The following is a 14,036-nucleotide window of genomic DNA, read 5'->3' as shown; positions in this document are numbered from 1 at the left end:
AACCACCAAGAATACCTGTGGACTATCTATGTAGTGAGGGATGTAAACATTCAATTCATTACAGCTGTCCTGCTGGAAAATGAAAGGTTGTAATTATAATGATTAGAGGAATTAAACATACCTGAGCAATGATTCCATCAACACCAAAATATACTCACCAAAAATGGGATCTGAATAGAGATACTTTGAATCTGATGGAGGATTCAAAGAAAAAAGTTAAAGTCAGGTGAAAATTGTTGTTTTTTTATTTTTGTACAGTATTGTTGAAGACAGTCTTACCCATTTTCTCTGCCATTTGTCTCTGGGCTGTTGAAAAACAAAAACAGTCAGAGACAACAAAACCAGTTACAAATAGCCTGAGATGTCTTTGTCTGTATGAGCTAAAATATTTTGCTTAATTGTTCTGAATGATTGTTGACAGTGGCAATGTTTGACAAGACAGCATAGAATACATTTTAGTCTTCTCCATTTCTTTCTGCTTTAGATTGACTTTCTGCTCTCGCTCTTAAAGGAGGCGGTTGCATGTTTTCCTCCTCTCCTATCTTTCTCTCCCTCCATCATGTTTTCCCCACTTGCAGCTTTGTCCTTCATCTCTCTTTGGACCTCTGCTTTGCTTGGTCTTCGAAACTTCAAATTCAAAATGAAACTGATCAACGGGTCTCTCAATGCAATTGACAAGATTATTTCAACAATGAGCAGAGATGTGGGGGAATGTCCCTGCCCAGATGGGAGTCTGGCAGCTGGCTACGTGGCCGATGCATGGGAAAAGTGGGAGGCCATGTGCCTGGCACCCCTGTTCTTTGAAGATGTGGGAGATGTCTGATGTCTGATGTATGATGAAGGGTCTGCTGCTGATCGGATTATGTACCTGGCCATGCAGCTGGAATTTGAAGAAAGCAGCCAATAACATTGCCCAACAGCTGCAACCTTGATCAACAATTGGCTCAAAGGAGAGATTAACATCAACAACGAAGTCAGTTGCAAGATGGACAATTTTGTTCAGAATGACTGTTTTTTAGGTGCAGCCAGGGGCTAGAGGGGGTCCGGTTTGGGGACCACAGGATTTCATCTCTGCTTTTCGCAGATGATGTCGTCCTGTTGGCTCCATTGAACCTGGACCTACAGCATGCACTGGGGAGGTTCGCAGCCGAGTGTGAAGCAACAGGGATGAGGATCAGCACCGAAAAATCCGAGGCCATGGTCCTCAACTGGAAGAAGGTGGCTTGCCCCCTCCAGGTCGGTGGAGAGACTCTGGTCAAAGTGAAGCAGTTTCAGTATCTTGGGGTCTTGTTCACGAGTGGGGGATGGATGGAGCAGGAGATTGACAGGCAGATCAGTGCAGCGGCTGGAGTGATGCGGTCATTGTATCAGTCCGTCGTGGTGAAGAAGGAGCTGAGCCGAAAGGCGAAGCTCTCGATTTACCGGTCAATCTACGTCCACATCCTCACCTATGGTCATGAGAGGGAGCCACGGCTCACCTGCACACATGAACTCTTCAACTACTACACACATTGATCCTATCCACTTAACCTCCCTTCTCCACCCCTCCCCTGTACTCCTTTGCAGTCATCAAACAAAACAAGACGTATTCGCCATAAAACAGTAGTTTCCAATGTATAGTTGACTGCACCCCATGATCTGAGAGCAGATAAGCTGTATGACCCCTCCCTTTCCCCTTTTCCCTACCCCTCTAACCCAGTCATGTCACAGGTGGAGTTCATTGTGGGTTTTGCTTTTTTTGGTTCAAACCTCTAATGATGCTTTCATCTGAACAACAATTAGAAATTTTGTTCCTTTTGTTGATTTACCCCATTGAATACTCCCCCACCCCAAACTCTGCTGTTTCTTGCCTTCAAGTGCAGCACGCCACCTGGTGCGCAGCCATGAGCTGTGTTGGCAGAACAGCTGTAAATTGAATTTCCCCTTTGGGGATCAATAAAGTTTCATGAATCTTGAACCTGAATTACCTTCAGTCAGCTTGTTAGCAATTAAAGGCTCTCCCGTTTTGTTCTCAGTCTCAGGCTTGGTGACCACCATGGAAGTGAGAGGGGTTACGAAGTGGTAATCCAGGGACATTTCCAGGGCTTTGGCCGTGGCATTGGCTTTCACATCTGATTCACCAGTTTTGCTGTAAGAGAAAACAGAAGAGGCAATTTGAAGCCAAGAAATGTTTACATGTACAAAACCACAAGATATCTGTAAATTAAAATGTCAAGATTAAAATAGGCTGCTACAAATGGCCAGAAAGAACAATGAAAAATATTGGAAGTAAAGATCAATAAATAGATGTGGAAGAATGAAAAAAAGTGAATAAGACAATTGTTACGGCCCTGGAGCCGTCTTGGTTCTGAGTGCTCTCCTGCTCTGCACCTCACCTCCCTTGTTGGAAACAGCCATGCCAGGTGGAGCCAATCAGCTAATCACCGGCAGCATAAGAAGCTGCTGCCTGTAGAGAGAGGGGTCCAGTGGCTCCTGGCCTCCTGCACCGTCACGTCCTGAGCCAGCTTGTTTGTTACTTTGCTCATTGTTTTCTTTGGTCCTTTTTCCTTTGTTGGATACCTCACCATTATTTTCTTTGTAAATAAACCTCTACCTTTTTGAGCACCATCACCCAGCTCCGCTGCCTCTCCTTTCGCAACCGCCTGACCCGGCACTGACAACAGCCGATCGTGCCCTCGGCACGTAACATTTGGGGGCTCGTCCGGGAATCCATGGTTGTTGCTGTGGGTCGCACGAGCTGGTGTGTTTGGAACTGTGCATTTTTGGGTGAGTTGGGTGTTCCTTTTGCAGTTTGCACTTTTTGTTAAACATTGCGTACCCAGACGAGACTAGAGGTGTTCAGCTTGGCTGTCACACAGCCATTCCATCGGCACCTGTTTGTTTTTTTAGTTTGTTGTTTTTGGGGTGTATCCCGGGTGGGGTGAAAACTCGAGCCTGGTAAACCCCAGAAGACAGAATAGGTGAGTTTTGGGTGGCTAGGATTCTGGGTGTTGCTTTGTTTTGTGCACTGCTTTGTTGGTTTTTTTCTTCCCCTCCCCCAAGCGGGCTCATGTGTATGGCGGGTTTTTGTGTGTGACGTGTGTGTGCGGGTCGGTCGTTGTCTGCACTCCTTAGCTTTCTCCATTGGGAGTGTGGGCTGTGTGTGGCTTGATTGGAGTCAGGTGCTAATGAGCTGACTGTGGATGACAGTCAGCTGTGGTTTTGTTCAGGCCTTGACGTGATCTGTTAGGGGGTGAGTCATGGTGTTTGACTTGCAGGCGTTTGTGGCTAACCCCACCTTTGAAGTTTTCTATGATTGCCGGAAATGTGATTTGCTGGACATTGCTCGACATTATGGCATTGTGATACCCTCGGCCCTGCGGGTGAATGAGGTGAGGGATGCTGTGCTGTCCGATCTAGTTGGCAAGGGTGTACTTGTTTTGCCTGAGTATGACGAGGCGGTGACGGTACCGGGAGATGCAGGGGCGTCCTCGGTGCTTCTTGGCGTGGTTGCGGAGGGGGCCGTGGCGCGCGACGATTCCCAGCCTAAGTTAGCGGGTGACGCTGAGGAGAAGCCCGGAGCCCGATCGTCTGCGAGCTCCAGTTCTTCTTCCTCCCCGCATACCGGAATTTCCCGGGTGGAGGTGGGAGTCCGAGTTGCTCGACTCAAGAGAGAGGAGAAGGAGAGAGAGCGGGAGTTTCAGCTCAGGCGCGAGCTGGAACTTAAGAGGCTGGAGTTGGATGCTGCCACCGCTAGAGAGGTGGAGATCAAGAAAGTGGAAGCTGAAGCTGCCACTGCTAGAGAGGTGGAGATCAAGAAAGTGGAAGCTGAATCTGCTCTCAAAATACGTCAGCTGGAGCTACAAGCGGCACGGGTTAGAGGCGCAGAGCAGCCAATTACTGCGTCCCGCGATACGTTCGATGTTTCCAAAAATATTCAGTTGGTCCCTGCATTTGGAGAAGCCGAAGTGGAGTCTTACTTCGGGGCCTTCGAGCGTATTGCGTGCGCGCTGCACTGGCCACCGGATGTTTGGGCAATTTTGCTACAGTGCAAACTGGCTGGTAAAGCTTTGGAAGCTTGTGCATCCCTGTCAGTCTCGGACAGTCTTAATTACGACATCTTAAAAGGCGCTATTCTCAGGGCGTACGAACTTGTCCCGGAAGCTTACAGGCAGAGATTCAGAGGCCTCAAGAAATCCTTTGCCCAGAGTTTTGTGGATTTTGCCCGAGAAAAGTCCTTGTTGTTCGACAGGTGGTGCTCTGCTACCAAAACTACAAGCTTTGATGCTCTGCGTGAGTTAGTCCTGCTCGAAGATTTCAAGAACTGTCTTCCTGAGCGTATACTCATCTATCTAAATGAGCAGAAAGTATGTACGCTCCAGCAGGCTGCCATTTCAGCAGATGAGTTTGCCCTTACTCACAAATCTGTCTTCAGACGTGATCGTATGCCAACCACCAATCAAGACGAAGAGCCTGTGCAGCCAGAGTTATCCACCAGTCCGAAATCAAGTAGGCCGAAGCAATGCTTCTACTGTCATAAGACTGGTCACCTGATTTCAGATTGTGATGTGCTCCGTCGATGCAGGTCGACCGAGCCAAAACCCAAAGGTGTTGCTCTGGTTAAAACTTGCCCAGCTGGTTCCACTGCTGTGTCTCCTCTGCCTGCCACTTCTCCTGATGAGTGCTTCAAGCCATTCATCTTTGAAGCATTCGTTTCAGTCCCAGGAGAATCCAAGCTTCCAGTCAGAGTCCTGCGTGACACAGGTGGTTCGCAGTCATTCATTCTCTCTGGTGTCCTGCCTCTTGGCCATAAGACCGATTGTAAAGTGAGCACTGTCGTGAGAGGTATTGGGTTGGACTACGTGCCAGTCCCTCTGCATAACATCCATTTTGAGTCTGACCTGGTGAGTGGAGTGTTTCCGGTGGCTGTAAGGGACCGGTTTCCGATTGATGGAGTGGATGTCATTTTAGGAAATGACATTGCTGATGGGAAGGTCTATCCTTCTCCTGAGGTGGGCTCCCAGCCAATCGTGGGTCCACATGATGATCTGGCTAGTCAACATCCTGATGTTTCCTCCGTGAGTGTCCTGTCTCGAGCACAGGCTAAGAAAGTGACTCAGGAGAGTGTTGTTGACTTGGGTGACCCTGTCTGTGGTCCCGTTTTCCCCGGGGATTGTGGGCCCCCTTCTGGCCTTGTGGAAAATGGTGTCAAAGTGAAGCCCAGAGCTGAGAAACCAGAGGGTGTTCCTGGTGTTCCCCCACCTCTAACTCGTGGCCCCCTGAAGGAGTTAAAGGGCCGATTTTTGTCTCCGAGTCTGTCTGGAGGTGGTGCACCGGACTTTGTTTCAAAGCGTAGGAAACAGCGGCAGTAGGGCACCGTATTAGCTCGGAAGGCGCTGTCTTCTTCCCAAGCTAAGAAGAAGCGATTTGATGGAAAAGCCGCCATGAACCTGGACAACCACTGGACCAAGCAGAGGATTGGTGCGTCGGGTGCTGCGCCTGGTACAGCCCCGCTGCGTGATATTTCGGCACATCGATGGGCACGTCCCATCGGTGTTGAGGTAACTGCTTCCGCTCAGGGGGTGTTTGCTCCTCTGATCCTGGCCCCCCTGCTCGCTGCGCCTCCTCTTCTCCCTGTGTCCAGGTGTCCCGTCCCAGTGGTGGTTCCTGGTGGTCCGTATCCGTCGGTGGTTCCTTCCTTCTGCCCTGGACCGGTCGTTCATGCTGTCCTGATCATCAAGCCCATCGGACAGCCGCAGCCATGGCTGCCCATGTCCCACGTTATTGGCTAAAGACCTTATGCATCACAAGAAGGAAACAAGGCGGTCAACCGGTGGTGCTGATGGACATTTTTATTTTATTTTTGGGAGGTGTTGGTGATGATTTTAAGTGGGGGGGGGGTGTTACGGCCCTGGAGCCGTCTTGGTTCTGAGTGCTCTCCTGCTCTGCACCTCACCTCCCTTGTTGGAAACAGCCATGCCAGGTGGAGCCAATCAGCTAATCACCGGCAGCATAAGAAGCTGCTGCCTGTAGAGAGAGGGGTCCAGTGGCTCCTGGCCTCCTGCACCGTCACGTCCTGAGCCAGCTTGTTTGTTACTTTGCTCATTGTTTTCTTTGGTCCTTTTTCCTTTGTTGGATACCTCACCATTATTTTCTTTGTAAATAAACCTCTACCTTTTTGAGCACCATCACCCAGCTCCGCTGCCTCTCCTTTCGCAACCGCCTGACCCGGCACTGACAACAGCCGATCGTGCCCTCGGCACGTAACAACAATCTTATTTTTAATCAAGCTTTTCTGAGTACATTTATAAATTAGGTCAATCTGCTGTCTCTGCCACAGAACTACAAACATCGACATCCAGCCATAAACACAACCGTCTATCCATCCATTCAGTTTCTGCCGCATATCCGGGACTGGGTCGCGGGGCCAGCAGTCTCAGCAGGGATGCCCAGACTTCCCTGTCCCCAGTACACGTTCTCCAAGTCTTTCAGGAGGATCCCGAAGCGTTCCCTGGCCTGCCAAGAGACACAGTCTCTCCAATGTATCCGAAGTCTTCCCTGCGGCCTCCTCCTGATGGGACATGCTTGAACACCTCCCCAGGGAGGATATTTTCTTTTTGGTCATGACCCAAAACTCATGACCATAGATGAGGTTAGGAGTGAAGACTGACCGGTAAATCAAGAGCTTCACCTTTCACCGCCCCCCCGAACAAAAACCTGAGATAATTAAACTCCTCCACTTGGGTCTCTCCGCCGAACTGGAGAGGACAGACCAACATTGTACACGCTATAGATCCAGGTTCAAGTGAGGCCAGCGGGACAACATAATCCACATCAAGTAAGGATGAAATCCTGTGGTTTCAAAACTAGACCCACTCCATCACCTGGCCGCACCAAGAAATTCTGTTCATAAAAATTATGAACAGAACCGGTGTCAAAGCTCAGCCCTGTCAGAGTCCAGTATGCACCAGGAACAAGTCCAACTTACTAACAGTGATGCAGACCAGAGTTGGTCCAGTGTTCCATGACGAAAAATAGATTGTTCCACCTGGATCCTATTGGTCGAATTCTCCTCTCCAATACCCTGAAATAGACTTTCCTGAGGAAGCGGAGGAGTCTGATCCCCCTATAGTTGGAGCACCTTTTAAAAAGGGGAACCACCACCCTGGTCTGCCAATCCAGAGGTACTGTAAAATTCCAATTCCAATTATTCACAAGATGGCGGCTCAGGGCTCTCGGCTTTTGTTTGTTTTGCTTTTGCTCCACTTACTGGAAGCCCGAATTCAATAAGATAGGGCTGAATTATTGAACATTGGCAGAAACTGCCAACTTTAAGCAATCCATGATCCATATTCCATACCACCGGAGACTCAGCAGACCACTACGGCTCTCACCATGCCTTCTTTGTGGCCAAGGAGATGGGGGAGACACTGTCAACAAATGCGGGTTAAGAAGAGCGGCGTGTGTGCTGGGCTGCATGCTAACCTGCACCGGCCAGCTCTTCCCAGTCTCTTTCTCGCCAATGTGCGATGGCTCACTAACAAAATGGAAGAGATGCAGCTGAGGATCATCTCGCAGAGGAGGGACAGTTGTATGGCGATCATCATTGAAACCTGGCTGGATAACAACACACCCAGCGCTAGTGGGATGCTCTCTGTTCAGAGCAGACAGGACTGCAGTCTCTGCTAAATGCACAGAGGGAGGGCTCGCTGTCTACATCCACTACTCCTGGTGTGCAGCCGCATACATCATCGGAACGCACTGCAAACCCAATCTGGAATACCTGGCTGTGAAATGCAGACCATTCAAAACTGTGAGAGAGTTCTGCTTCATCCTGATCATCGCTGTTTACATCCCACCGCAGGCTAGCGCTAGAGGAGCTCTACTGTCTGATTAGCACACAGATGAACACCAACCCCGAGGCAGCTGTGATTGTGGCTGGAGACTTCAATCATGTGGAACTAAAGGCAGTGCTTCCAAAATTCCACAAGTTTGCACACTTTCCCACCAAACAAAATAACATATTGGATCAAGTTTACTGAAAGATCCCAGGAACGTACAAGGCTGTAGCAGTTCCTCACCTGGGCATGTCAGATCACATCTTTGTTTAACTGTTTCCACCATATAAACTTCTGATCTGCAGGACCAAACCAACCACCAAAACAGTTCAGGTATGGAATGAGGAGGCTTCTTCTGCACTACAGCAGAACTGAAGAAGGGCATCTAGCCGTGACAGTTGTTGAGCAGGGGGGGGCGACAGTCACCAATAGTTGTCGATGGACGCAAGCAAGTGAACCAAGCAGTGCGCTGCTCAAACGGCTGTCACAGCAGCGCATCCTGGGCCGTGCGCCTCACGGCCTCATCAAGCGCCCCCCTATTGCTCGGCGCCCTGGGCAAGTGCCCTGGATGCCCAGCCTAATCGCCGGCCCTGAGCGTACTGAGGGGCACTTTACTGACAACAACCCACGGGAAATGTGGAGAGGCATCAGAACCATTAATATAATACAATAACAGCAACCAGCAGACCAGCCACAAGCCCACTCTGCCAGACACCTTGAACAGTTTTTTTGCACGCTTCGACACACCTGGCAGCACAGCGACTGTTCACCTTCCACAATCTGAGGACCAGCCTCAGCCCATCATCCGGCAGCAAACTCAAGTGAGCACCACTCTAAGGAGGACCAACACCAACAAGGCTGTAGGACCAGATAAGGTGTCAGGTCCTGAAGCTGTTTGCACATCAGCTGGCTGGTGTTTTTGTGGACATTTTTAACCTGTATGCCTTAAATCCTCCATCACTGTGCCTGTGCCTAAAAAAAGCTGCTGTCACCTCCCTCAATGATTACTGCCCTGTTGCTCTGACCCTGGTAATTATGAAGTGCTTTCAGAGGATTGTCTTAAATTACATCAAGGACATCAGCCCTGCTACTCTGGACAGATATCAATTTGCCTACAGGAAGAACCAGTCAACAGAGAATGCAGTCTCATTAGCACTGCACACGGCCCTGACTCATCTGGAGCGTCCCAACATCTATGTTAGGATGCTATTTGTGGACTTCAGTTCGGCTTTTAATACTGTAATCACGGAGAAGCTGACACTGAAGCTCCACAACCTCGGTCTGTCAGCCTCTTTGTGCCTCTGGATCAAAGACTTTCTCACCCACAGGCCTCAAGTGGTGAGAATTAGGGACCAGACATCGTCCACGCTGTTCCTGAGCACAGGCACACTGCACAGGTGTGTGCTCAGCCCAGGCCTTTTCACACTGTTAACTCATGACTGTTACACTGTTCATCCCACAAACATGGTTGTGAAGTTTGCAGATGACACCACCGTAGTGGGTCTCATATCGGACAATGATGAGACTCACTACAGAGAGGAGATCCAGCACATGACCGGATGGTGTGCACACAACAGCCTCATCCTGAACACCAGCATGACCAAGGAGGTCATTGTGGACTTTAGGAGATCCAGGAGGATGGAACCCTCTCTACATTCATGGGGAGGAGGTGGAGCGGGTGGACAACATCAAGTTCCTGGGCATCCACATTACATCTGACCCAGTGGCGGCTGCTGGTCTTCCAAAGAGGGGAAGTTCATTTTCAGCATACGTGTCTGTTTTTTGTATGTAACTTCTATTAGCTTTCATGCCTTTTGTACACCCTGTCAAAGTTAGACAGATCCCCAAAGTCCACTTTGACCAGACAACACATCCCCGAGATGGTTTCATCCAAAGGCGTGGCCAGCAGGACATTTTATTGGTGACAGCTCTTCCAGTCAGCAGCTCACCTGGTCAGACCAGGACAGCTGAAAAGACCTGTTACTTTTCACCACCTTTCACCTTTCACCACAGCTCAGTCTTAGGAGTTGATCTGTCCTGCAGTTTAGCACCAATTTTCTCTTCCTAAGGAAGACTATCAAATGACTTTGCCAAAATCCGGTCCACAACATTCACACTGTCTGCCGTTGTGTGCAGCTGGCGAGCAGCTGGAGCTGCTGCGCAAGGCTAGAGAGCTGTGTGAGCGCCAGTGTGAGAGTGAGAGACGGGGGAGAAGCTCCACAGCTGCTGGTCGAGGACAGAAAGCACAGAGTGACCTAAATGACTCTCCAAACACAATGTTAGTCATTTTTCACAAACACAAAGTCTCCGAGGATCAGTGAAGCCTTCAAATGAACTCAGAACAACAGAATGAAAAACTTCAGAAGCGCTTTGGTGCATTTTTTTTTTTTTACTTCAAGATCACTGATTTGTTCATTTCGCTGTTAATCAAGCTTCAGACAGATCAATCAGCACGCAGAAGCTCAGCATCCAGGCCAGCCCACTGCCCCATAGACCCCCATTGAAGCCCGGTAGTCCAATGGGCAGGACCAGCCCAGCATTTTATCCAATGAGCATCCAGTTTCACTGCAGTGGAACAACCCACTCTCGCTTCCGCATGGACGTCCAGCAACTGTTTAAAGCTGTTTAAAGTGCCATGCCGCTGCGAGGAGGAGTGAGAAAAAAGTTGAGTCAATTACCTGAGATAAGTAGCTGATTCTGAACAAAAGACGAACGTGCTGTAGTGCATATTTAGTCAAAATCAAAATGTTCACACAACAGTAAATATTGGACCACTTATTTTTTTTTTACATTTTAGGGGAAGTTGAGCTTCCCTTGCAGTCTTAGAGCAATCGCCACTGATCTGACCTCACTTGGTCCACACACACATCTCACCTGCTGAAGAAGGACCACTAAAGGCTCTCCTTCCTCTGGAAGCTGAAAAGGATTGGACTCTCCCCTCAGCTTCTGACAAACTTCTATAGAGCCACAGTTGAGAGCATCCTCTGTCTGAGTGCAACAATGTAGTACGGAAACAGCACAGGACAAGAAGGTGTTGGCCAGGGTGGTGAAAACAGCACAAGGGATTGTGGGGAATCCTCTGGACTCAATACACGACAGCCGAGTTCGAAGGAGGGCTGGTCGTATAACTGCAGACCCCACCCACCCAGGCCATGGACTGTTTGTACCCCTTCCCTCTGGGAAAAGAGGTACAGGAGCATCAGAGTCCATACAAACAGACTGAAGCACAGCTTTTTCCCCAGAGCTGTGAAGTCCATCACCCCATCCTCCCCCCCACCCCTAGACACACTCACAGAGATCTATATTTGCAACATATCTAAGCCAGTCACCTTGAAGATTTAATTTCACTGTGCACTAGTCACTGTCTCTAGTTGTCTTTTTACTGTATGTTATGTGTTTTGCAAGAGCTGCTGATCAAAATTTTGTTGCACTCTACACAATGACAACTAGAATTTGGCACTCAGAGAGCGCAGACCGCCACAGCTCAAATCAGTCACCAACAACAATAAGAACACCATATATAATAAAACACCATTTTATTTCTCCCCAACACAAACAATGTATGGGAGAAAGCTGTCTGTTGCATGTTCATATCTCAATGTGTTGCCTCACAGTGACTGACACTCCGGAATTCCCCTATTTTTGTCTGTTCTGGATCCTGGTATCCGGAATACTTCCGTGATCTGGATCAGCTGCTGATATCTCTTAGAGTCATTGAAGAACTTAGACTGTAATTTTTTGCTAAGCCCCCTTGTCATTTATTGTTGAGTTATGCCCAACTACAGGCCCACTGACAGCTTTGCCTGGGCCCGGGACAACTTAGGCTGAATCCCATTTCACCCATTAGCACTCCCCCTTGGCCCTTCCCCTCGTTTTGCGCGTTCACGTGGAGGGGTAGGAGTGTCTCAATTGTCATTATGACGTAGGGGTAGGGCCAAGAAGGAGGGCCAGTCACCCCTTCAAAAGGAGATTCTCGAGAGGCACACTTCAAACGGAGGGGTATGATCCAGTGGGGCAAGGGGCGCTTGTTCTGTCAGCCTAGACCATGACTGGCGGGCGGAGTTAATTCACTTCTGCATTGGCGGGAGCGATCATTTCTACACCTGCGCATTCCAGGCGCACTCCAAAGACAACAGATAGCCAATTATTATTACCTCCGCCAGGAGGTTATGGAATCATGTCGGTTTGTTGGTTTGTTGGTTGGTTTGTTAGCAAGATCCCGGAAAAAGTAACTGACGGATTGCAATGAAACTTTGTGGAAAGGTGGGTCTTGGGCTAACTTAGAATTGATTCAATTTTGGTGATGATCCAGATCACTGTCTGGATCCAGGAATTTTTTAAAGGATTCTTTATCATTGAGAGATAGGGAGTCTTTCACATGGTTGGGCAGGCCCGCCGACAGGGGGCGACAAACGCCTGGTTCACACAGGATGCGCGGCTTTGGACGCGGAAGTGGGAAGCGCCGCGCACCGACTGTCAGATCGGGGACCCTGTTAACCTATTTGACAGTTCATACAGGAGACGCGGGGGACCGTGCGTAGCACCTCGCGCCGTGGACCACGGCCACTCCGCTCCTCTCTATTTTCTCCGCGAGCACCGTGCACTGCCAGTTGTAAAGCTGGACAGAGCAGATCGCACCTCACAGGAAGTCAGGAACGGAAAATACGAGAGAATCCGGTCAATTTTCAAATTAAAATGAAGTAAAATAACATAAATTATGTTGCTTTTCGGTTTTCCTTTTCAGATTAACACACACACACACACGCACACACACACACACACACACACACACACACACACACAGGGAGAGAGGGTGACAGGGCGACAGACAGAGGCACCACACGCTGCAGCGCTCCGCTCCGATCACACCCCCAAACACAATGTTGTGTGATCATATATGGTGTTCTTATGGTTGTTGGTGACTGATTTGAACTGTGGCGGAGGTCTGCGCTCTCTGAGTGCTAAATTCTAGTTTTCAATAAACTGGTTTCTTCAACACTGCTCGCCTGGAATGTGCGGGTGGGAAACGAGTGCCGCCGCCAATGCGGAAGTGAACTAACCCCAGCCGCCAGCCACGGTCCAGGCAAACAAAACAAGCCCCCCTCGCCACCGGCCACCACGGGATGACAGATTTCCCAGAGAACCTTCTAAGATCGGCAAGATGGCGGCGTCCACAACGAAAGAAGTACATAAATGTCAGTATTTTGTCAATTAATAAAGTTTTAAAATGTAAGAAAAACATTCTTCTTCGGCAAACAATTGTTGCATCTGCCTATGTCATCGGCAGCGGCGACTACTGATGACGTACGCGATTGTCGGAGGGGTGTCCCAATTTAGAGGGGTTTACTTTCTGCCCTACCCCTTAGCACTGCGTTTCATAGGGGTAGGGCTAAGTGGTAGGGCCAAGGGGGAGGGCGAGAAAGAGAAATGGGATTGGGCCTTACTGTTAGTTGGGCCCAGTCCCGACTGATCGGAGCGGAGCGCTGTGGCGTGCGGCGCGCGGAGAGGTGCAGCACGGTGCCTGCATACGGTGTTGGACCAGGGGGGGGGGGCGCGGAGTGGTGCGGAGCAGCACGGTGCCTGCATGCTGCGTCGGGAGCCGTGAGCAGGGTGCTGGATGGGCCCCCCCACCTTTACCGTATTTTCGACACTAAAAGGCTCACTGGATTAATAGGCGCACAGTCAATGAATGGTTTTTATTAAAAAAAAATTCATACATGGGGCGCACCACATTTTAAGGCGCATAGGATGTATAGAATAGTATGAGAGAAATACATATTGGCAGTCTAGGTGGTTATATTCTCGGTTGAAATGTGTGAGTAAAGTGTCATATCAAAGCGAGTTTGACTGAGGATCGCTCCTCTTCACGGATGTGCAGCTCAGAGCGGCCACGACTGGTCTAACTCGCTTGGTCACCGGGGTTCAGCCAGCTGCGGTCTCCTGAGTGAAGTGTCCCGCCGACAGCTCAGCCGCAGCTGGCCAGCTGCTCCCGGCGTCCCGGCGGGTGGGCTGCCGGCCATTCTCGGAGTCGCAGCGGGCAGGCTGCCGCCCAGCGTCCAACTGCTCCCCACGTCGGCTGGCTGTGCAGCCGCGTGCCGTGCTCCATTCTGTTTAAACTAGCTAGCTTAGCAGCTTAGCAAACAGGGGTTGTTTGCGCATATGATCAGGGTGATTACCGTAATTCCCACAAAAAAGGCACATCGAATTATAAGGCGCTCT

The 14,036-nt window shown here is 49.7% G+C and overlaps 1 protein-coding gene across 1 annotated transcript in view; it reads right to left on the bottom strand.

The window, feature by feature from the left end:
* The window catches only part of LOC115387982 (inter-alpha-trypsin inhibitor heavy chain H3-like), a 39,124-nt gene that overhangs the window by 2,182 nt on the left and 22,906 nt on the right, over positions 1 to 14,036 (bottom strand). The window contains exons 15-16 of the mRNA XM_030090891.1: positions 1,968 to 2,128; positions 280 to 306 (exon numbers count right to left, since the gene is read on the bottom strand). Coding sequence (XP_029946751.1) covers positions 280 to 306; positions 1,968 to 2,128 — 188 coding nt within the window. The remainder of the gene's footprint in view (positions 1 to 279; positions 307 to 1,967; positions 2,129 to 14,036) is intronic.

Source organism: Salarias fasciatus, chromosome 5 (assembly GCF_902148845.1).
Source record: "Salarias fasciatus chromosome 5, fSalaFa1.1, whole genome shotgun sequence".
NCBI lineage: Eukaryota > Metazoa > Chordata > Actinopteri > Blenniiformes > Blenniidae > Salarias > Salarias fasciatus.
Note: the sequence above shows the minus strand (reverse complement) of the source record. Positions and strands in the feature narration are given on the sequence as shown.